Here is a 22,500-nt window from a genome sequence, read left to right on the forward strand (position 1 = left end):
ATAAACATTTTATAACACAAAAACGAGAGAGAGAGAGAGAGAGAGAGAGAGAGAGAGAGAGAGAGAGAGAGAGAGAGAGAGAGAGAGAGGGAGAGAGAGAGAGAGAGAGAGAATTTGTAGTTGTCATAATCTTTAAACTAGAAACGGAATTATTATAAAAGATATTAACACTTGAGGTCTAGCTGTAAAATATTTCAGAGATAACTGTATAAAAAAGAAGCTTTTCGTGTAAATAAGTCAGTCGTGGATTATGGTTTTCATTAAAGTCTTACTCTCTCTGTCTGTCTGTCTGTCTGTCTGTCTCTCTCTCACTCTCTCTGCCTTTCTCTCTGTGTGTGTGTGTGTGTGTGTGTGTGTGTGTGTGTGTGTGTGTGTGTGTGTGTGTGTGTGTGTGTGTGTGTGTGTGTGTGTGTGTGTGTGTGTGTGCGCGCGCTGTCTAGGTTAGAGGCGGGAACAAGAAATTAATGGAAATATGATGCTTGTTTGCTCTCAACTGGAATGGATTAAGAAAACCTTACCAACATCTAGCGTAATGTTTAACTCTCTCTCTCTCTCTCTCTCTCTCTCTCTCTCTCTCTCTCTCTCTCTCTCTCTCTCTCTCTCTCTTTAACACTCACCTTCCCTCCCTGACCACGCTGGCAGCGAATATCGTTCCTTCTCGGGGGTGCAGAGAGAACATAGGATGCGCAGGACCGTCCCACGCGTAGGTCTTGTCAGCAGCGTCCCAGTCATCAGGGTCCTCCACGTAGACACGACCCAGAGGCGCCTCAGATCCGCCCCCCTGGGAGGAGGAATGACTTGTTCATTGGTTAAGAGGGAAGTGTAGATGTGGGTGAGGAAGAAGGAAGGTGATAAAGGAAGAGTAGGTGTGGGTGAAGAGAAAAAGAGGTCGGTGAGGGGAAAGAAAGGGAGGTGCTGAAGGAAGCTTAGATGTGGGTAAGGAGAAGAGGATGGATGGTGTGAGCATGAAAGGCGAACTTTCTCTTCTTTCATTCATGAGTTCTCCATCCCATTTCTCAATCTTTTTGTCACTTTGCTTTCCTTAATAACAAAACCATCCAGTAACATTTGGTGTGTCCGTCTGTTCCAGTGTATTATTTGATTATGCAGAGTAAGAACATCTTTATATTAAATCTACGTCTGAATTAAACATTCATCAAGTATTAAAATCAACTTCTTAGGCGAGAGAAATCTCCATACAAGAACCAACTCAGAATTAAACGTCTATTTCAGTCCCATTCCTTTGGCTGCTAATGCCACACTTTTCGCTTCATCAGTATGATCTTAGATGGTTTACAGATCCAAAATAAAACAACAGACTCTGGAAGATTCAAGCAACTTCACTGTTCACGGTTAAAATCAACCCATGATATAACCAATTGCAGCTTCAAAGGACAGGTAATCAGGCAAGTAAAGAAACGGATTTTCTTTTATATATTACGAAGATTAGTCAGGAATTCTTATCTTTTTAATACTGAATAATGTGTGTGTGTGTGTGTGTGTGTGTGTGCGCCGCCTGTCACCGTCCGTCTCGTGCTGTCAGGTCGAGCCACTTCACTAATGAGCTTAATGACTTGCGTTAAGACTCACAAATGAGAATACTTAGGCCGGCGTTGTGATAATGAGGCCATCATAAGAGAAACACCGCCAAAGTCACTCAGCCGAGTTTGCGTGTCGCTAGGTCAGGCAAGGTGTCTGTCTGTCTACATTTCTGTCAGATTGATTATTTGTCGATCTATCTATCTCCCTGTTTATCTGGCTCTATCCATCTGTTTCTTTGTTTGTTTGTGTATTTGTATGTGTGCGTGCGTGCGTGCGTGCGTACGTGTGTGTGTGTGTGTGTGTGTGTGTGTGTGTGTGTGTGTGTGTGTGTGTGTGTGTGTGTGTGTGTGTGTGTGTGTGTGTGTGTGTGTGTGTGTGTGTGTGTGTGTGTGTGTGTATCGTACAGTTTGTTTGTCTGTCTGTTTATGTATGTATGTAGTATTTATTTTTTATTTTTATGTAAGAGGGACACTAGCCAAGGGCAACAAAAATCCAGTAAAAAAAAAGAAAAGGCCCAATGAGTTGCCGATTCCCGAATAGGGTCCAAAGGAGTAGTCAAAAATTGAAGGATAAGTGTCTTGAAACCTCCCTCTTGAAGAAATTGAAGTCACAGGAAGGTGGAAATACAGAAGCAGGCAGGGAGTTCCAGAGTTCATCAGAGAAAGGGATGAAAGATTGAGAATACTGGTTAACTCTTGCATTAGAGAAGTGGACAGAATAGGGGTGAGAGAAAGAAGGTCTTGTGCAGCGAGGCCGCGGGAAGAGGGGAGACATGCAGTTAGCAAGATACAGCAAGAGCAGTTAGCATGAAAATAGCGGTAGAAGATAGGAAGAGATGCAACACTGCAGCGATGACAGTCAGTTAGAGGAGAGGAGTCAGTCAGTTAGAGGAGAGGAGTTCATGAGACGGAAAGCTTCTGATTCCACCCTGTCTAGAAGAGCGGTATGAGTGGAACCCCACTAATCATGTGAAGCATGATTGTGTTTACTTCCTGAAGGGTTAGACGTCTACGAAAAGACGAGGAAAAATGTATGCATGTACTCTTTCATTCTGCCTGTCTGTGCGAATGTTCTTATATAAGAATGTATATACATGGGCGGATACGGCCCCTGTACAGAATTAGCAGCTGGAAGGGTGAGAAAACTGGCGGAGACGTCTAAGAACACCTAACTTTATAGAAGCTGTTTTAACTAGAAATGGGATGTGAAGTTTCCAGCTTAGATTATAAGCAAAGGACAGACCGAGGATGTTCAGTGTAGAAGAGGGGGACAGTTGAGTGTCATGGAAGAGGGGATAGTTGTCTGGAAGATTGTGTAGAGTTGATAGATGGAGGAATTGAGTTTTTGAAGCATTGAACAATACTAAGTTTGCTCTGCCCCAATCAGAAACTTTAGAGAGATCAGAAGTCAGGCGTTCTGTGGGTTCCCTGCGTGAACTGTTTACTTCCTGAAGGGTTGGACGTCTGTGAAAAGACGTGGAAAAGTGTATGCATGTACTCTTTCACTTTGCCTGTCTGTGTGAATGTTTTTATATAAGAATGTATGTAAGTATGTCACTTTGTCTGTCATACGTCAGTCAGTCTGTCTGTCATTCATTCATTCATTCATTCATTCAGTCAGCCAGTCAGTCAGTCAGTCAGTTAGTCAGTCAGTCAGTCAGTCAGTCAGTCAGTCGGTCAGTCAGTCTGTCTATCTGTCTGTCTGTCTGTCTGTCTGTCTGTCTGTCAGCTAGTCAGTCAGTCACTCTCTCTCTCTCTCTCTCTCTCTCTCTCTCTCTCTCTCTCTCTCTCTCTCTCTCTCTCTCTCTCTCTCTCTCTCACCTGGGTCTTCCACAGGTACACAGTCTTGGCCGCGGGCTTCATGGGGTGGTCGTTGAGGTCTGTCACCACCACCACCACGGTATGGGACGCCCACAGCCCGCCGGCGTCACCTACAGACACGTCCACCTCCAGGGCCGGCCACGCCTCCCTGTCCAGCCCGCCCATCGTCCACAACTCCGCTCCGCCCCGCCCGCTGTCTAGTACTAGCATGGGAGACAAGTGTACAAGTTAAGATAGTGAGGAAAACTAAGCACTTATCGCAATGTTTGCTTATGAGAGTATGCTACTTTGAGTTATTACATGAATGAACAGAAATAATGCACGCCTTGCAAAGTTTAAAGTATTCCATCCATTACTCCTTTTGCTATCAGTACTGTCTGTCTGTCGAAATTATATTGTGAATATGATTTACTGACTTGACTGAACAGAAATGATATACGCAATGAATGAAAAAAAAAATTGAGTATTGCATCCGTAACTCCTTTTGCTGTCAGTATTTTCTCTAGAAATTTTACTGTAAACGTGCAACCAAACTTAAGGAGAAGCCATGAAAGTTAATGGATTAAAAGTTTAAAGTTGCCTTAAGGACACAAGAACATTTTACATGAATCCTGGAGTTTTTGGCTTCACTGTCCTGTGTAGTTCTTTCAAACTCTATAAACATGTATTTCAATCAGACACCACAATTTTCATCTCATACCATCACAAAAACTACCTGTCAGGGTGTCCTCCACGACAAGACTCATTAATATAAATCACCTCATAAATACGTAGTCTACTGACACTGATGCATTTATTACCTTTATCTTCTTGTCTATATCCAACACGGTATTTATCCCCCACGAAAAACATAAAACTTCCTACGATATGGCACACATTCATCTAACTTCTGATCATTTCATTATTTCTGAATGGGAGACAAAAAAAATAGTTCGTGTTCTCTAATATCCAGAAACTTTTCTTTTCCATTTACAAACTGCGCTCAGACTCCAACAAGATATTCAAGATACCTGCCCTTCCTTCCCTGGCGCCACCCAGCCTTCCTCCTCCAGCAGACTATCGAAGAGACCTTAGCGAAGACGAAGGAGTGGAATAATGTGAACCAATCTAAACTAAGTAAAGAGAAAGAGCGAAGAGGAGTGGGACAATATGAATGAAACTAAACTAATTAAGTGGAAAAGGAAAGTTCGCATCACTTTTGCTGAATAAAATTAGATATAAACCCTTTCACTAATATCTGACACATCACACTTTCATCACAAAACACTCGCATTTATTTTTAGTCATCTTTAAACACTGCTCTGGCTAAAACATGGACAACCTATTCTTTTGGTCACTTTTTTCTTCTTAATCTTGTAGTTGTCTATAAAGAATGTGCACAGTCCTTCCCGCGCTGCCAATTGTTACAGTTAGATTGTAGAGGTTATGGCAAGTGATGGACACTCTTTTTTCTCGTTTTATTTATTTTTTTTTTTTGATAAATTGGCGGGTTTTTAGTGACACTCTCTCGCCTCACTGCGTGCTACACAACACATAGTAATGTTAGAGGTGGGAGGTGATATATTGATTTTTCATTACAGTCTCTCTCTCTCTCTCTCTCTCTCTCTCTCTCTCTCTCTCTCTCTCTCTCTCTCTCTCTCTCTCTCTCTCTCTCTCTCTCTCTCTCTCTCTCTCGTAGTATAGCTCTCTAATTAATCCCTGCCTCCTGGAACTAGTTACCAGCGGGCTTTGTGTGTGCTGGAAATATCAGTTAAAAGACGAGAAACAAAGTAATATAACAAAGTAATATCAACTGATGGAACACAAATAACTTGTTTTTATCCTGTACAAGAGAAAAACCACGGATGATGAATTTAATCACACAGACAGACAGACACACACACACACAGACAGACAGACACACACACACACACACAGACAGACAGACAGACACACACACAGACAGACAGACACACACACACACAGACAGACAAACACACACACACACACACACACACACACACACACACACACACACACACACACACACACACACACACACACACACACACCGTCATCTCTTACTATCTTCTATCGCAAACTGCTCTTCTGACCTTGTTACATAATTGCATGCCTCCATATTCCCGTGGCCTCCCTCAATGCACAAGGTTTTTACTTTCTCTCACCTCTATTGTTTCCACTTCCCTAATGCAAGAGTTAATCAGTATTCTTAATTTTTCATCTTTTAATTACAAACTCTGGAACTCCCTGTCTACTTTTGTATCTTCCCCTGCCTATGAATTGAATTCTTTAAAGAGGGAAGTTTCAAGACAGTTATCCACCAATTCCGGATTATCATTTTGACTATTCTTTAAGGACTGACACCTCAGTAGACCTTTTTATCTTCTTCTTCTTTTTTTTTTTTTTTTTTTTTTTCGAGGCCAGCACACCTCTATCCCTTTTCAATGGCAACCTTTGGAACTCCCTGCCTGCTTTGGTATACACAGATCACACACACCAATATACTCACGTGGATCAAACTTGAGTGACACAGAGGCCAGGACATGGTCGGGGTTACTGGAGGACAGCGAGAGGTTGAAGGGCGGCCCGTGACCTAGCGCCCACATGTCCTTGTCCGTCGCCTTGAGTACGCCGAGCATAGTGGGCGGGGAGTCCTCGGGCACGTGGAAGACGGTGGGCGGGAGGAGGGTGGGAGCGCAGTCATTCACGTCCGTCACGGTGATGGAGAGAGTGGCGGTGGCGGTGAGCGGTGGCACGCCTCTGTCCACTGCCACCAGGAGCGCCATGCCAGCAGCGCCGCCTGGAGTTTCACGGTCCAGCGCCCTCCAGAGAGTCACGCTCCCTTCACTGTCTACTTTGAGCGCCTCCCAGCCGCCCTCCACCCAGTAGTCTACCTTCTGCTGCCCCGCCTGTGGGATGGAAGAGAAATAGTTTGTGTGTGTGTGTGTGTGTGTGTGTGTGTGTGTGTGTGTGTGTGTGTGTGTGTGTGTGTTGATCTTGTAGCCATGAGGTACTGAGATAGTAATTGCAGCAGAGAGAGAGAGAGAGAGAGAGAGAGAGAGAGAGAGAGAGAGAGAGAGAGAGAGAGAGAGAGAGAGAGAGAGAGAGAGAGAGAGAGAGAGAGAGAGAGAGATTTAAAGGCCCCTTAACAAGTGGGACATTATCTATTATTATCTAGCCGCGCCAGTACCAAAATTATAACGCTTACACTCCCTACATAATACATGCAATAAGCCAAACCAATCATCCTCTTTCCCTTCAATATTTTCGATCCCACACCAACATTGCGGTCACATGAATTTTTATTGGGCCAGTGACGCAATACCGAGCGAGTCACTGACAAAACATTTAATTCCGTCCCCTTCTTGCTTTCCCTGTACTCGTGAAATAGCATGTTGCAACTCTCTATGTGACTAAAATGCGGGACTGAATCATGAACATATTATAACTTCCGCTTGAAGAATAAAAAAAATAACGTCAGTGATAGCACATGTTTAACTTTTACACTGATCTTGGTAAAACAAAGCACATGGCCAAATAAATGACGGAAAAAAAGGTTAACCACTCAAGATTATAAATTCAAGAGGATACTACATCAACTTACTCTAATCTTTTCATCTTTCGCGATCTCCATAACTCAACAAATCAATCATATCAGCAATAAGAGGTGAAACAAAAGCGAGGCAACGCAGGTGACTCGCTTCGAAGAATGAGGGAGCGAAGTGACAGGTGAGGGACGCTCGAGGGGTGAGACAAGGGGAGGATCTAGTTTAATTAAGCGATCTTACCTGCAGGATGAACGAGGCAGCTGTACGCCCCTTGCAATAACCTGAGCGTCTGCCTGCCTGTATGCTTGTATCACTGTGTTTCTGTCGATCCGTTTGTAGTTACGAGTACACCTTTAACTCTTCCTCCTCTTATTACATTTTCATTGTATTTTTCTCTCTATCATCATCTGTCTTTCTCTTTTCCCCCTTCATTCCCCTTCCTCTATACGCTACGGGACCGTTTTCCTATTTACAGTATCTACCTCGACAAGTTTTCACAGAATAGTAGGGAAAGGTAATGGGGATTTGTAAGAGTGTTTCGTGATTTTAGTGACAGTTTGACGTGGATTCTGCATCTTCATAGGAAAAAACACCCTTGAGAAATTCATTAATCATCACAACAGCCTTTGGAAACAGAGCCTATAAAACGTAAAAAAAAAAACAAAAAAAAACATGAGCCAAGATCACAGACATCCTATTACTTGTCATTCACTCGTTGTCTCGATGCTTCGGTATCTCAAGAGCAGTAATAAGTCGAGTTTTCGAATTACCCGTTACTCTTCTTATGCTCATGTTTGTTAAGAGGCGGAAATTCTAGTGTGTTTTGCTTTGAAGTATATGCAGCTTCTTCGTAATCGTCGGTCATTCCTTTTTGTCTATTTGTTTGTACCACGAAGTTGTGTCACAGAGTAACTTTTGTATTTCAAGACATTTCTAGAACTAATTAAGCCTAACTAAGCTAACCAAACCTATACGAAAAAAACTCCTCTTCCCTCAACTCTTTTTTTTTTTTGGTGGGGGGAGCGGGGCAAAGAGACAAGTCACTTCACCGTTCTTTTAACCATACGTGAACCTCCTTAAAGCCTAAAAAAGAGAGAGAGAGAGAGAGAGAGAGAGAGAGAGAGAGAGAGAGAGAGAGAGAGAGAGAGAGAGAGAGAGAGAGAGAGAGAGAGAGAGAGAGAGAGAGAGAGAGAGAGGTATCCATGAAAAAAAAAAAAAAGGCCAGCATTGACAGAGGAAAGTTAAGGTCACACAGAATAAGGAACGCAGGAAAAAGAGACAAGGGAGAGGTCATGACAGGAGAGGCGTAACAACCCTGTCTCTCCTATCTCCCCCACTAACAGTAAACGTACAATAGTTAACCAAACAGCATAGTAGGGACCACCAAGTCTGATGCTGTTTACTTTTCCATTACCATCCTTTGTGTAACTCACCATATCTGGGTCATGGGCGGGGAGAGTGGCCAGGAGGGTGCCAGGAGCGGCGTCCTCTCTCACCGTGACGTGGGCCTGAGGGCGGATGAACTCGGGTGGGTTGTCATTCACGTCTTTGAGCTTAACAGAGATCCAGCCTGAGTCTAGATGAAGAGGATCAGTCCAGCCTCCTCGACCCTGCGTGGGACGGACGAAGGATTACGTGAAGGATGCGAAGGATAAAGTAAAGGATACGAGAGAATAATACGGGTGAGACGATGAGGATGCGGGGAAAAGGTGATACAAAAAAGAAGAATGGAATGAAATGATGCCAGAGTGTGAGGAGGGAATGGGGAGGAGATTTGAGATGAAAAGGTGGAGAGGGGGAAAGGGAACACAAGGAAAAAATGGAAAGGAAAGAGGGAAGTGAGGAAATGGAATGGGTCAGGAGAAATGAAAGGGAAGAGAGAGAGAGAGAGAGAGAGAGAGAGAGAGAGAGAGAGAGAGAGAGAGAGAGAGAGAGAGGAGAGAGAGAGAGAGAGAGAGAGAGAGAGAGACACACACACACACACACACACACGGACAGACAAATCGACAGACTTCAGTGATTTGTGTTGGGAAAGAGAAATCATGAATGAACGTTGGCACAAGAGGGAAAAAAGAATAATTGAGAGAGGGAGGGAGACAAGAACGGACAGGCGCTCGTGGAAATCTTTATCCTGCTGCATTGATGTACATACATTTGCATATGAATGCATTTAGGCGTGTACACTTGTATTCTCGTGTGTGTGTGTGTGTGTGTGTGTGTGTGTGTGTGTGTGTGTGTGTGTGTGTGTGTGTGTGAAATAAGCAGGCGACACACAAAGTTCGGATCAGAAAGTTTTTAAGAATTCATCTCGAGTAAAATTTTATACGGAATGACTTTCAGAGAGGCAAGTTTCCTATTGACTTACAAAAGGAAAATACAAGTTTCCCTCACCAAATCTTCTATTATGACCGCGGAAAATTTCATTTTGCTTATTTTGTCCCGGCTTTTCACTCGTACAGAAAATCACATCTACATTTCCGCTCATAATTTATGCACAACCACAACCACAATCACTTTCTACAGAGTGACTTTAAAAGAGGCAAGTTTCTCATTGACTTAAAAATGGAAAATTTAAGTTTCATCAGCAAAACTTTCGTTAAAATCGTGGAGCACTTACTTCATTCTGCTTATTTTCTCCAGCCTTGTCGCTCTACACACACATACACACACACACACAGAGAGAGAAAATCACATCATCCTTATATCAGCTCGTTATTTCTATACCACCACCACCACCACTACCACCACCAGTACTCACCCTGTCTGTCACCTGCACCATGAACTTGAATCCCTCCCTGTGCCTCACGTCCTCATAGTCCAGGGTGCGGGCCGGGTACAGCTGGCCCACCGCCCCAACCGTCCTGATCCCGAAATGCTCCCACCCCCACCCGCTCTCCTTCACCACCTGCGGGAGAACGAGAGGTACGGTGAGCATGTGTGACGAAGGGAAGTGACAATGTGAAATGTGTAGGTACTGTATTGTGTGTGTGTGTGTGTGTGTGTGTATGTGTGTGTGTGATTGTGTGTGTGCTTATGAACAGATGTACTTTGCTAACTCTTAGAAATATTAAGGGGAAGATAATATTTTGTTTCCTCGAGGCGAATGAATAATAAAAAAAAAAAAAAATACGTAATAAGAAACCCATATGAGATTATTTCTTTCCAAAAATGCCTGTTTGGAGAAATTATGGGAGGAAGATCATTTTTATCCCCGATCGGAACGAATCACAAGATTACGTGATAAGAAACCTATATATAAGATCAATATCATGCGTACTTTCTCATCCCCTATATTCACCTCATTATTTCCATTATTAAGGTAAATTTCCTTACACTACACACTTCCCTACTCCCTGTTTTTACTTTCACATCCCCCATTATAAATACACAGCTACTCTCCTCTTCCTTACAAACCAAACCCCAGCTTAAGGCAACATCTTTCCTGTCTCTCACTGACCCAACCTCTGCTTAATACAGAGCTCCTCCTTTCTCCTTCCTACACCTCCTTCATCCCCCGTTATTAAGAGACATAACTCTCCTCTACTCTTCTCTTCCTTTCACACTTCCTCAGCCCTCCTCTTCCTCTCACACTTCCTTAGCTCTCCTCTCCTCTTCTCTCCCTCTCACAGTTCTTTCATCCCGTATTATTAAGACATAGGTCCTCTCCTCTCTTCCTCTCCCTGACCCAACCCCTGACTTACCCTGTAGTGGAAGTAGTTGGCGGTGTCCCTGTCGGCGGCCGCAATCTCCAGCAGGGTGGTGTTCTCGGGCTCCTGGTCCCCCCACGTCTCCTGCACCGTCAGGTTCCACTGCTTCCTGGCGAGGCGCGGCGAGTTGTCGTTCACGTCTGACAGGCGAATCACCACCGTGCCTGTGCCTGCCGTGGAGGAGGGGAAGTGAGTGGGTGAGTGAGTGAGTGAGTGAGTGAGTGGATGTGAGTAGGTGAGTGGGTGAGTAACAGGGTATGTGAACTAATGAAGAAAGGAGGTAGGGAAAGAGGAGCAGAGTGATTGACTGATTGACTGGTTGGTTGATTGATAAATTGATTGAGTGAATGAGTAAGTGAGCGAGTGATTGAAGGAGGGAGCGACAAACCAAGCACGAAATGTTGGCTGTTTACATTATAACAAAACAATTCATATAGCTATATTAACTAACGCCCACGCAAAAGAGTAATATCTAAATTGTCCGCTGTAAGTAAATATTTACATACGCTTATGACAAAATCTCTGGAATGTAACAAGTCAATCAATGTTGGACAATCAAGGCAGTAATGCTGTAGACTGTGTACAGTGTTGACAATGGGTGTAACACAGCTTACAGGAGGAGTATTGCAGCACGTTCCCTGCCTCGCCCATCACCTACACTGGTCTGCAGCCTAACTGGAGCTGGGTGTGTGAGTTTGTGAGTGGATAAGTGAGGGAGAGAAGTAGGGAGGAAAGAAGGGAAAAAGCAATGTATGGACGGATGTAGTGAGTGACTGATGGAAAGAGGGGGAAGGAGAAACACAAGGTATTGATTACGATAGATGAAAAAGCAACTGTGTAAACGTGGAGAAGGAAAGGAAGAAGGTAAAACTGAGTGAAGACAATTATCAAGAGAAAACAGGAAGAAGAAAAGATAAGAAAGAAGTAACGAAAGAAAGAAGAATAGGGATATAAAACTAAGTAAAAGGACAGGAAATTATAAATGAACGAAAACGGATGAACGAAAAAAAAAAAAAATGTAACTATAAAAAAAAATATGTAAGAAGAAAGGAAAGAAGTGCGAAAAAATATATTTAAGAAACTGAAGGAGGGCTGAAGGGAGATGGGACAAAGAAAAAAAAAAAACGAACAGGACGAAAGAGAGAGAGAAAAAAAAAAGACAGAGGGAAAGGATAAAGAATGTGAGGGGGAAGAAAGAAGAAATGAAGGAATAAAAAAATGAGGTCAGAAAAAGAATAGTTAAGACTGCACTGAGAGAGAGAGAGAGAGAGAGAGAGAGAGAGAGAGAGAGAGAGAGAGAGAGAGAGAGAGAGAGAGAGAGAGAGAGAGAGAGAGAGAGAGAGAGAGAGAGAGAGAGGTTACAAGGAAAACAGAAAAAGCAGTACAATATACGGTAATGCCTACAATGTTTCGATAATAAAATGACAAACGGAGACGATGCGATGCGAGAATATTAAAGCAGCTAGACGGAGAACTCTTGAAAATAAGTGAAAAATGAAAGAGTAAAGGTGAGACATAATTATACTGATGGAAATGAGTGGTAAAGGGGGAACACGAATATAAAATGACAAGCAAGCGTCAGAGGTACTTTTTTACCTCTCTTAATGAAGGTGTAATGAGGAATGATGCACAAAGGGGAAGCGGAACCTGTGAGTACTAAAGCGAATACTAAAAACGAGAGCAAAATATATGATAAAGCATGAAGGAGATATGACAACAAATACAAATCAAGATAAAGCAGGCAACACAAGGTATCAATGAAGGTTTATGGTGTGTAAACTCGATTATTTTGTTGTAGGGAGTTATTACGATTGGGGAAGATATTGTGCAGCATGATGGGGGAAGGACTGCAAACTGAAGTCTAGGTAAAGGTGAACGGTGGGCATTTGTAAACGAGAGCAGGTAAACAGATGCATGGGGTCTCAATGGAGGTTTATGATATGCAAATTAGATTGTTTTGTTTTAGGGAGTTATTACGTTCTGTGCGATTGAAAAAGTTCCCTCTCTCTCTCTCTCTCTCTCTCTCTCTCTCTCTCTCTCTCTCTCTCTCTCTCTCTCTCTCTCTGATAGCTGCCATAAAAGTTTTGTTTTTCCTTGTCTCTTTGTCAAGGCGAAGACGTGCGTAATGTATTTTCCTGAGAGAGAGAGAGAGAGAGAGAGAGAGAGAGAGAGAGAGAGAGAGAGAGAGAGAGAGAGAGAGAGAGAGAGAGAGAGAGAGAGAGAGAGAGAGAGAGAGAGAGAGAGAGAGAGAGAGAGAGAGAGAGAGAATGGCCATACAGATAAATAAACAAATAAACAAACAGCCAACAACAGAAACATTTATCACAACAACACTCTTGACAGCAAAGGAAGAGGGATCATTAATCATGCAAAACCTTTCCTGACATAATCTCTGAAAAATAATAAATAATAAAGAACTTTTAAACTGGGGTACCACAATGCAGTGTAGTCAATAAAGTATGAAGGATAAAATAACGGTGGCATGAACAAAATCCTCAGAGTCAGTGATCAGAATCAGACAAGAAATAACGCGATCAAGGATTATATACTCGTAGTTGGATTTAAAAACATGGCAGGAAGAAATTGATTATCAGAGAGTGGCAGATGACTGGAATAGACTCAGGCATCAGGGCCCGTACTTATAAACACTAAGTTGCCGTCTTAACGTTAAATCATCATCTTAAATGATCAAATGGCGGAACTCAAGTCTTAAATCCTTAAGACAGCATCTTAAGTCATAATGATGCGTCTTACCGCTAAGAGACCTGAGGTTGTATAGCAGCCCATGCGCTCAAGATTCCATCCTAACAGTAAACACTGAACCTTCAATTATCAAGCTTAAAATGAACAGATGATTGTTGAAAACTCTGTAGATAAATATATATATACGAGGTGTGTCATTAAAGTTCCAGGACTGGTGCCACACAAGTTTTATTTCACATCCAGGCTACAAACTATAGGTTATCTCCTTCGAAGTAATCCCCCTGGCACCGCATGCACTTGTCCATCCTTCTCTGCCAGGCTTGCATGCACTGCTGGAAGGATTCTTGCGGGATGCTCCTCAGCTCCGTCGTCACGGCCTTTTTGATGTCGTCCGCATCATCAAAACGGGTCCCCTTCATGACCTCCTTGAGCTTGGGGAAGAGGAAGAAGTCGCACGGAGCGAGGTCAGGTGAGTAGGGCGGTTGCTCCAGCACGGCGATGTTCTTCTTGGCCAAGAACTCTCTGATGCTCAGGGCATTGTGAGCAGGCGCATTGTCGTGGTGAAGCAGCCACGAGTTGCCCTGCCACAACTCCCGCCTCTTCTCGCGCACTGCACGAAGCAGACGCCGCAGTACTTCTTTGTACACATGTTGGTTGACTGTCTGGCCCTGTGGCAAGAACTCGCAGTGGACGATGCCCCTCACATCGAAGAAAGCGATCAACATGACCTTGAAGCTGGACCTGGACTGCCTTGCTTTCTTCGGCCGTGGCGACGCCGGACTCTTCCATTGAAGGCTCTGGCGTTTGGTCTCCGGGTCGTACTCAAATACCCAGGACTCATCGCCGGTGATGACTCTCCTGAGCAAGTCTGGTTCAGTTTCCAGACGCTCGAGGATGTCCTGACACACCTGCATGCGTCGTCCCTTCTGGTCATCGTTCAGGAGTCTCGGCACCATCTTCGCACAGACTTTCCGCATGCCCAGATCTTCAGTGATAATCTTCCACACGCTGTTGTGGTTCATGCCAAGCTCATCTGCGATCTTTCGAACAGTCAACCGACGATCGTCACGCACCATCTGCTTGACACGCTCAACATTGGCCTCATTCCTGCTCGTTGAGGGTCTTCCACTCCTGGGGTCATCTTCCACGTCCTCCCGGCCCTCTTTGAACCTCTTGCACCACTCAAAAACACGTGAGCGTGACATTGTCTCATCCCCGTACACTTTTTGCAGCATACCCAGTGCTTCTGACGGCGTTTTCCCCAACTGCACCAAAAACTTCAAGTTTGTTCGCTGTTCAGCGCTCATTGTTAAACGACCTGCAACAGAGGACATGATTTTAAAAGCACGTAAGAAAAAGATTAGTGACTGTAGAGGGTTGGGAGCGCAGTTGTATACTCCAGAAGGATTACTTTGAAGGGGAAATATGGTGGTTTGTGGCTTGGGTTTGAAATTCATCTTTTAGGACACCAGTCCTGGAACTTTAATGACACACCTCGTATATATATATATATATATATATATATATATATATATATATATATATATATATTTTTTTTTTTTTTTTTTTTTTTTTGAAATATAGTTTTTACGCATTTTCACCCGTTCCTTGCAAGATTCCTCGGAAAACATTACACGTCTGCTCATGTTAGCGGTTAGCGATGTCTCCTGCTAGGACAGTCACTTAGCGCTTAAGTCTCGTGGGTTAAGTTCTCTTCCTAACTAGGATTGCACTTTAGTGGAGATTTATAAGTACGGCCCCAGGTTGTTGGTGCTAAGTCATTAGGAAGCTTTAAATGATTAGACATATTTTATGGATGGGGATGATCGATGGATATAGGTAGGTATTTTTTACACAGGGACTGCTATGTGCAGGCATGATGGCTTCTTGCTGATTCCCTTACCATTTTCTTCTTTTTAATGAGAGAGGGGCTCTGAGCAAAGGGCTGAAAGGGGTAGAATAATAGGTCCACTGAGGATGACAATCTCAAAAAAAAAAAAAAAAAAAGAAAATAGGCCCAGAAGGATTAAACAGAATTAAAGAAGTGTCTTGGAACCTGCCCATTTTTTATCTCTAAGAATATTCTAATATTTTTATAGCTTCAATACATCGACAGTGAACAACGACTCACACACGAACAGTAGCGCTGCGTCATACACACACACAGACACACACACACACACACACACACACACACACACACACACACACACACACACACACACACACACTCACACATGAAGCTTTAGGGACGCGGTTCATGTCTCATTAATGGCGCATTGCACAAACACACCTGGGAGCACAAAACAATTAGAGGGTAATTACTACCACTGTACTGAATGAAAAATACTGTTGTTTATGTCACTTGGCAAAATAATGGTAGAGGGAGGATATCGGTGGCAATGACTACTGCTGATGCTACTGCTACTATGTTGTACACGATGCGGTGGTTGTTGTGACGGCTAGTAGTAGTAGTAGTAGTAGTAGTAGTAGTAGTAATAGCAGGAGAAGGAGGAGGAGGAGGAGGAGGAGGAGGAGGAGGAGGAGGAGGAGGAGGAGGAGGAGGAGGAAGACAAGTAGTAGTAGTCCTAATAATTATTGTTGTTATTGATGTTGCTGTTGTCGTTGTTGTTATTGTTGTTGTTGCTGTTAATTAATATCGTTGTTGCTGTTGTTGCTACTGTTGTTGTTGCTGTTGTTGCTGCTGCTGCTGCTGTGATGAAGGGGGTATGAAGCTGAAGGTAAAGTTAAACTAAGTCTGACAGTTGTGGAAATAGTGAGATGGGCCGCTCCTCGCAGACCCAGGCAGCGGAACAGAGGCACTAGCAGTATATTGACTCAGTTGGAGGTAAGTTGGATCTCTAAGGCGAAGGTCGTGGTGGCGATGCGCTCAGTGGCACTTCCCATCATGCAGGAGTTAGATGTTCGTGCTGCGAGGCGAAGTTAGGGTATGGATTAACTAAGCAAGTTCTAAAACACACCTAGGATTCTGTTCTATGGCTTTTTAGGGAATAGCAACTGGAAAAAGGACGTAACGATCATTATTTCGACATGTGGTATACGTTTTTAACTTCTTATGCTGTCTTTTTTTTTTTTTTTCTCGCTAGTGAGACTATATATTAACAAACAGTGGTAGTGGAATGGAATAGATCCAGGATGTTAGTGTTGAGTCAATAGGGAGCTTTAAAAGATTAGGCAAATTCATGGATGAGAAGGATAGGTGAAAATAGGTAGGCGTATTTTACGTATACAGGGACAGCCACGTGTAGGTCTCATTGCCTCGTGCAGCATCCCATGTTTTTTTTCATGTTTTACCATCTTTCACCGCGTATGCATAACGGAATCGGAGGCGTGCAGCTGCTTTAGATGGAGCACAGCAGATCACTAAGAGGTGGTTAAGGCAAATATTCAGGGTCTTGGCGGTGCTAGTAGGGCAGGACTGACTGTTAGATCGAGTCACTGAAGGCGCCACAAAAACAAGGTCACATGGCTCTAGGTAAGGCAGGAGGGAGTTATGAAGGATCGGGCGAAGTCATGAACAAGAGGGAAGGGGAACATAAATTTGCTGAATTGAATACAAATGGAGGGACAAGGAGGAGTTTGAAAAGGAGGAGGGAGGAACGGCAGGAAAAATGAATGAATGCATGAATATAGAGTTTGAGGGACGGGGGGGGGGCGGTTAATATAGGGATGGATAAAAACAGTTCTACAGACGAGCACAAAACATAACAGTGTAGATTGTGTTTCCAAGGAGGTCTTTCCCTCTCATCCTCCCTGCCGCTACTGTGGTAAAGGGAGACGTGACGGTGCTCCTTAATTCAGGTTTTTGCGAGATACAAATGGACGGTGAAAGATGTTTATCAATGAGGATCCTGTGTGCGGGATTACTGACGTATCTCATGGTCTGGCGTCCCTTCCGTCACATTCGTCAAGCGCACTGCGTCTTGTTCATTATCCTTTGTGTGGCTACTTGCCGGAAATAAAACACAAATGTTTATTACTGCAATGGGCGATGCAAGTCACAGTAAGCAATATTTTCCTCCCCGGCCATTCCTAACTTTGATCTGCGTCCACAAAAATTTTTATTCTTCTCCCACTAATAATTTTTAGTGGATTTCCTGCTCTTATTCCGCTCCCTTCTCTCTTGCCACACTCGATGCTGCGCCAGAAGCATGGATCCCCCACTGTTGCTCTCATGCACTCCATATGTGGTGCAAGTGGAAACAGGCAAATAAACTTTTATATATCTATATATCTATATCTATATCTATATCTATATCTATATCTATATATATATATATATATATATATATATATATATATATATATATATATATATATATATATATATATATATATATATATATATATATATATATATATATATATATATATATATATATATATATATATATATAGATAGATAGATAGATAGATAGATAGATAGATAGATAGATAGATAGATAGATAGATAGATAGGTAGATAGATCGATAGATAAACAGATAGATAGATTGATAGATTGACAGACTGATAGATAGATAGATAGATAGATAAATTGATAGACTGATAGATATATAGAAAGAGAGATAAACAGATAAATAGATATATGAGTAGATAAGTAGATAGATATATGAACAAGAAAATAGTGATGTTTGGTATTTTCTTATTAATTTATATGAAAACAACATTATAATTGAAAAAAAAATGCAATTCTCTATGCCAAATTATTTGAAGTTTCCGTTATGTAATATCATTAGTTGCTGTTATTACGTCCTTGAAATTCTAATAAAGTAATAATTGCAATACAGTTATAATTAAAACACCATGTTTCTCTGCACAATTCAAACTGATTATAACATGGACCAAAACATTTTTCGCTCCCTCGTCAGAGTCCCACTTGGTTCCCTGGCCAGAAACAGGGACACAAGGCTCTTTCTTTCCACGACACACGGCCGATAAAAGGAGGTCATGCCGAACACAGGACGTCCCTGCACCCTCACACACCTGCAGTCTTGATGGCATCGTACCCTCCGCGTGTTCCGTATGTTAAATATAATGGCAATAACAGATATCCGCGATAAATGTCGTGTCGCGGAATTATGGGAAACTTTTACTTCCTTTATGCACGAAAGACGGTAATATTCTCGATCCTTTCCGCAGTGAGGTGAACCACAAATCAATGGGTTGTGCTAGATTAGATAATGTTTATATATTTCTGCTTCACGCTAGTTTAATCAGTAAGTCAGTCACACAATCGATTAATCTATCTATCTATCAATTCGTCAGTCAGTATCTATCTATCCATCTATCTTTTTATCTACTTATCGGCCTATGTATATGTCTATTCAACTATCTATTTATCTATCTATCATCTATCTATTTATCTATTAGTAAATCTCTCTATTTATTTATTTATTTATCTATCTATCTATCTATCTTTCTATCTATCTATCTACCTACCTATCTGTCCATCTATCCATATGTCTATCTATCTATCTACTACCTATCGATTTATGTACGTATGTATGCATGCATGTATATATGTATGTATTCATGTATGTATGACAATCTATGTATCTATCCAAATTAGCAAACCTTTCATAATCTCGTGTAACTATCTTTTACGGGGACGGCATATAGAGCCAGATTTTCTATATATAATTTGTACACTTGGTTGGACACCGTAACACGTAAAAAAAAAAAAAAAATGAAAGTAAATGTATTCCCTTATCTACCAGACAGACATCCGCCTTAAAGGAGTGTGGCCGAGACAAAGGCGTCTGCACATGTACACTCACAAATATTTCCTAACATTTTGCCTGCAGGTGTTTAGGGGGTAGAGGAGATCAATCGAGAATTCGCAACAATGAGTGATAGTATAGAATATTTATAAATGTTGCATGAATAAGTCTAAAACAAGTGCCGTTTGACTCTATTCAGGATCCATTGTGTGCATCTTTAGTAATTTTGAGTACCTACAAAGATTTTGGCTCAGATATTTATATATATATATATATATATATATATACAAGTGAACTTTGGTACATATGAGTATTTTATCGTTTACATTTTGTTCCTGACTATTGTAATGCTTTCTCTCCTCAAAATTCAAGTAACTAACCTACTAAGTAAATTTTGTTTAAATATCAATTTCCTTCCCGATTCCTATAATGCTCTCTCTCTCTCTCTCTCTCTCTCTCTCTCTCTCTCTCTCTCTCTCTCTCTCTCTCTCTCTCTCACCCCGAAAATTCAAATAAGGTAACGAAATACGTCTTCAAACCATCAAACACACTGACAGCCCCACATTCCTGTCACAACACACACTACTATTGCCTCCACGGGTCCATCAATACCACACCACAACACACCACCAGTCCCAACACCCAAATCCACAACGCCATCAACACCATTTTCCATTGCATTCACGTCACCACCACGATATTTGCCACAGCACTCTTACACTCTCACACTCGCAACACTCAAAAGATATGCACGCAGCTAAACCACATCATCGCGGCGCCTCATCTCATCCTGCCAGCCTCCCTCTCCACACCTCGGCGCCTCGCACACTGCTGGGGCAATGAACTCTCCTGTCAAATCTGCCTTTCTGAGTAGTCCTTGCTGTCAGTTTACGTCTTCGCCTGGCTTCCGTGGCAGGGCGGTTGATATAAGGAATCGATGCACACAGTCTCAAGAGAGTATTTTCAAGACAAGTTTTTTTATTATTATTATTATTATTATTATTATTATTATTATTATTATTATTATTATCATTATTATCATTATTATTATTATTATTTATTTATTTATTTATTTATTTTTTAAAGAAAAACAGTATATTGGTATTTTAAGGGAGGGCTGCTGTTCCCTGATATATGGGATTCACGCACACTGTATTATAAAAACTGAATTGGATAACTCGATTAAAATCACCCTTTTTTCTGGTTACTTATTTATTTACCTATTATTATTATCATTATTATTATTATTATTATTATTATTATTATTATTATTATTATTATTATTATTATTATTATTATTATCATTATTATTATTATTATTATTATTATTATTATTATTACTATTATCATTTTTTAGGGCCAGACTGTCCTGTTCCCTGATATAAGTAATCCATTCACACAATTTCATGAAAATTGTGTATTGGGCAACTCGATTAGAAACTTTATTTTTTATTTATGCTTAATTTTCTGTGGGTTGGCTTCTTTTTCCTGATGTCAGTAATCGGTGCACACAATTTCAAGGGAGGATTATTCAGGCAAGTCAAGAACTAAATTGACTAACCTGAATAGAGTTCGCTTTCTATTTAATTTTCAAGGCACTCAGTTTGACAAGTCCCCTTTACATATAAGAAAACAGAAAATGAAAAGTGCACAGTGTAACCCTTTATCACCAGCAACTGCACCACCACCGCCACCAGAATTCATCACTTCCTTCTCAATCTACTTACCATGATATACTGAGGTGAGGTAAGAGAAAGGCGGGAGGCGAAGGCTTTACATATTCAACGTCATGATATTTCAAGGCTGTAATGGACGAGCACGGAGCCTGGAACTGATGACGGCGGGAAATGGGACGTAAATACTGTTTTTTTCTTTTCCTACTCGTACATATTGATGCCAATCCACTTCGCCTCTAAAACTGACTTTCAGGACACAAACGAACAAAGGAAGAGACGCAAATAGCTTCGTTTTTATTTTCTTTTATTTTACTTTAATTTTTATTCCTCCCTTCAGGTACTATATTAAAGATATGACTTGTCTCCTCGAGGCTTTCAAGACGCAGAGAAACATAAACTAAGTAGCATTGAGCTTTGTATGATCACCTACGTACACTATCTAATCTCAGAAGGTTCCCACCCTAACGCAATACACAGAAAGCAATGCAAGGATAACCAAGTGTCCCTCGAGCCAGAGATTACCTACAGTAGCTCCACTGGTGAGCCACACATTTCCGGAATTGTACACTCTTCTCCACCTAACACTTAACTGCTAATGACCGCATGGCACATTTCTTAGTATGATTAACTATACGATTCAAACCCCTTAAAAGGTTTGAATTACTGATTACTTACTACGTGTCAGTGGTGTTTTTATAAATTATACTAATATTCTTAACCTGCACTAGACCATAATAGTGGTTAAAATTGGAGTAAACTGGAGCAAATTGGACGGCCCGGTAACTGTATAAATTTTTGTATTTTTATATATTTTTTTTTTCTGTACGCTACATGTCCCCTATCCATTTATGCATCTCTCCCTAACGGTTTTGTATCCAACTTTTCAAATAAAAGTTAGACTATTAGAGTTAGACCATCAGCATCACGTCCCTTTCCTCGTCTGTTTGTCATACTCACACACACACTCAGCCACACAAATGCTAATGCGATTTGAGTTACGTACGTATGCAGTGATAACTAACTATATTTTTTGAGAGCAAGACAACATTTTCATCTATCTTTTCCTTGTCATCCTTCAGAATTCATGTTCCTGGATTTCTCTAACCGTTTCCCTCGCTTCTCTTCTCCAAATCCACGGTCTGTTGGTATTGCCTGGAAAAGTTCGCCGAGTCTCTATCACTGAAGAAGCTTTAACGTTTTCTATCTTTCCTTCCAACAGATCCTCGCTAATCCATCGTCCATACCCAACTGCGTCTACAGTATATCCACTTAACGAGCTTGTTGCACTCTCTCTCTCTCTCTCTCTCTCTCTCTCTCTCTCTCTCTCTCTCTCTCTCTCTCTCTCTCTCTCTCTCTCTCTCTCTCTCTCTCTCTCTTCTAATTGGAGATGAACGAAGGATTAGTGAGTTCATGCTGAGAGAAATAAAAAAAAAGCGAAAAAGAAAAAAGAACTAAAAAAAAAAATCAGTCATTCAATTTACGCAGAAGTATTTGACCTTGCATAACCTCTGCTTGGTACCACGACGAAGAATAGTAAACAGCAGCTACCATAATGATAGTGTTGCTCTTATTCGTCTGACTGCCTCGTGCCATGAAGTGCAAACGCAGGAGGCTTACGCTGAGACACACAGCATCTAGCTTTGGATTTAGTTTAGCTTGATATGCTGCCAAGCGTGTAATGCAGCAATCTATTCGTGTTCGTCGGATAGGCTGACGGTTGTTTTGTCTATCTATTTATTTAGTTTTAGTTGAGGGGCATCGT

The 22,500-nt window shown here is 41.7% G+C and overlaps 1 protein-coding gene across 1 annotated transcript in view; it reads right to left on the reverse strand.

Annotated features, from left to right (window-relative positions):
* The window catches only part of LOC135104983 (neural-cadherin-like), a 52,422-nt gene that overhangs the window by 22,706 nt on the left and 7,216 nt on the right, over positions 1-22,500 (reverse strand). The window contains exons 3-8 of the mRNA XM_064012836.1: positions 10,612-10,787; positions 9,669-9,815; positions 8,344-8,520; positions 5,872-6,271; positions 3,363-3,565; positions 618-781 (exon numbers count right to left, since the gene is read on the reverse strand). Of these exons, the coding sequence (XP_063868906.1) occupies positions 618-781; positions 3,363-3,565; positions 5,872-6,271; positions 8,344-8,520; positions 9,669-9,815; positions 10,612-10,787 (1,267 nt within the window). The remainder of the gene's footprint in view (positions 1-617; positions 782-3,362; positions 3,566-5,871; positions 6,272-8,343; positions 8,521-9,668; positions 9,816-10,611; positions 10,788-22,500) is intronic.

The sequence above is a fragment of the Scylla paramamosain genome, chromosome 1 (assembly GCF_035594125.1).
Source record: "Scylla paramamosain isolate STU-SP2022 chromosome 1, ASM3559412v1, whole genome shotgun sequence".
NCBI lineage: Eukaryota > Metazoa > Arthropoda > Malacostraca > Decapoda > Portunidae > Scylla > Scylla paramamosain.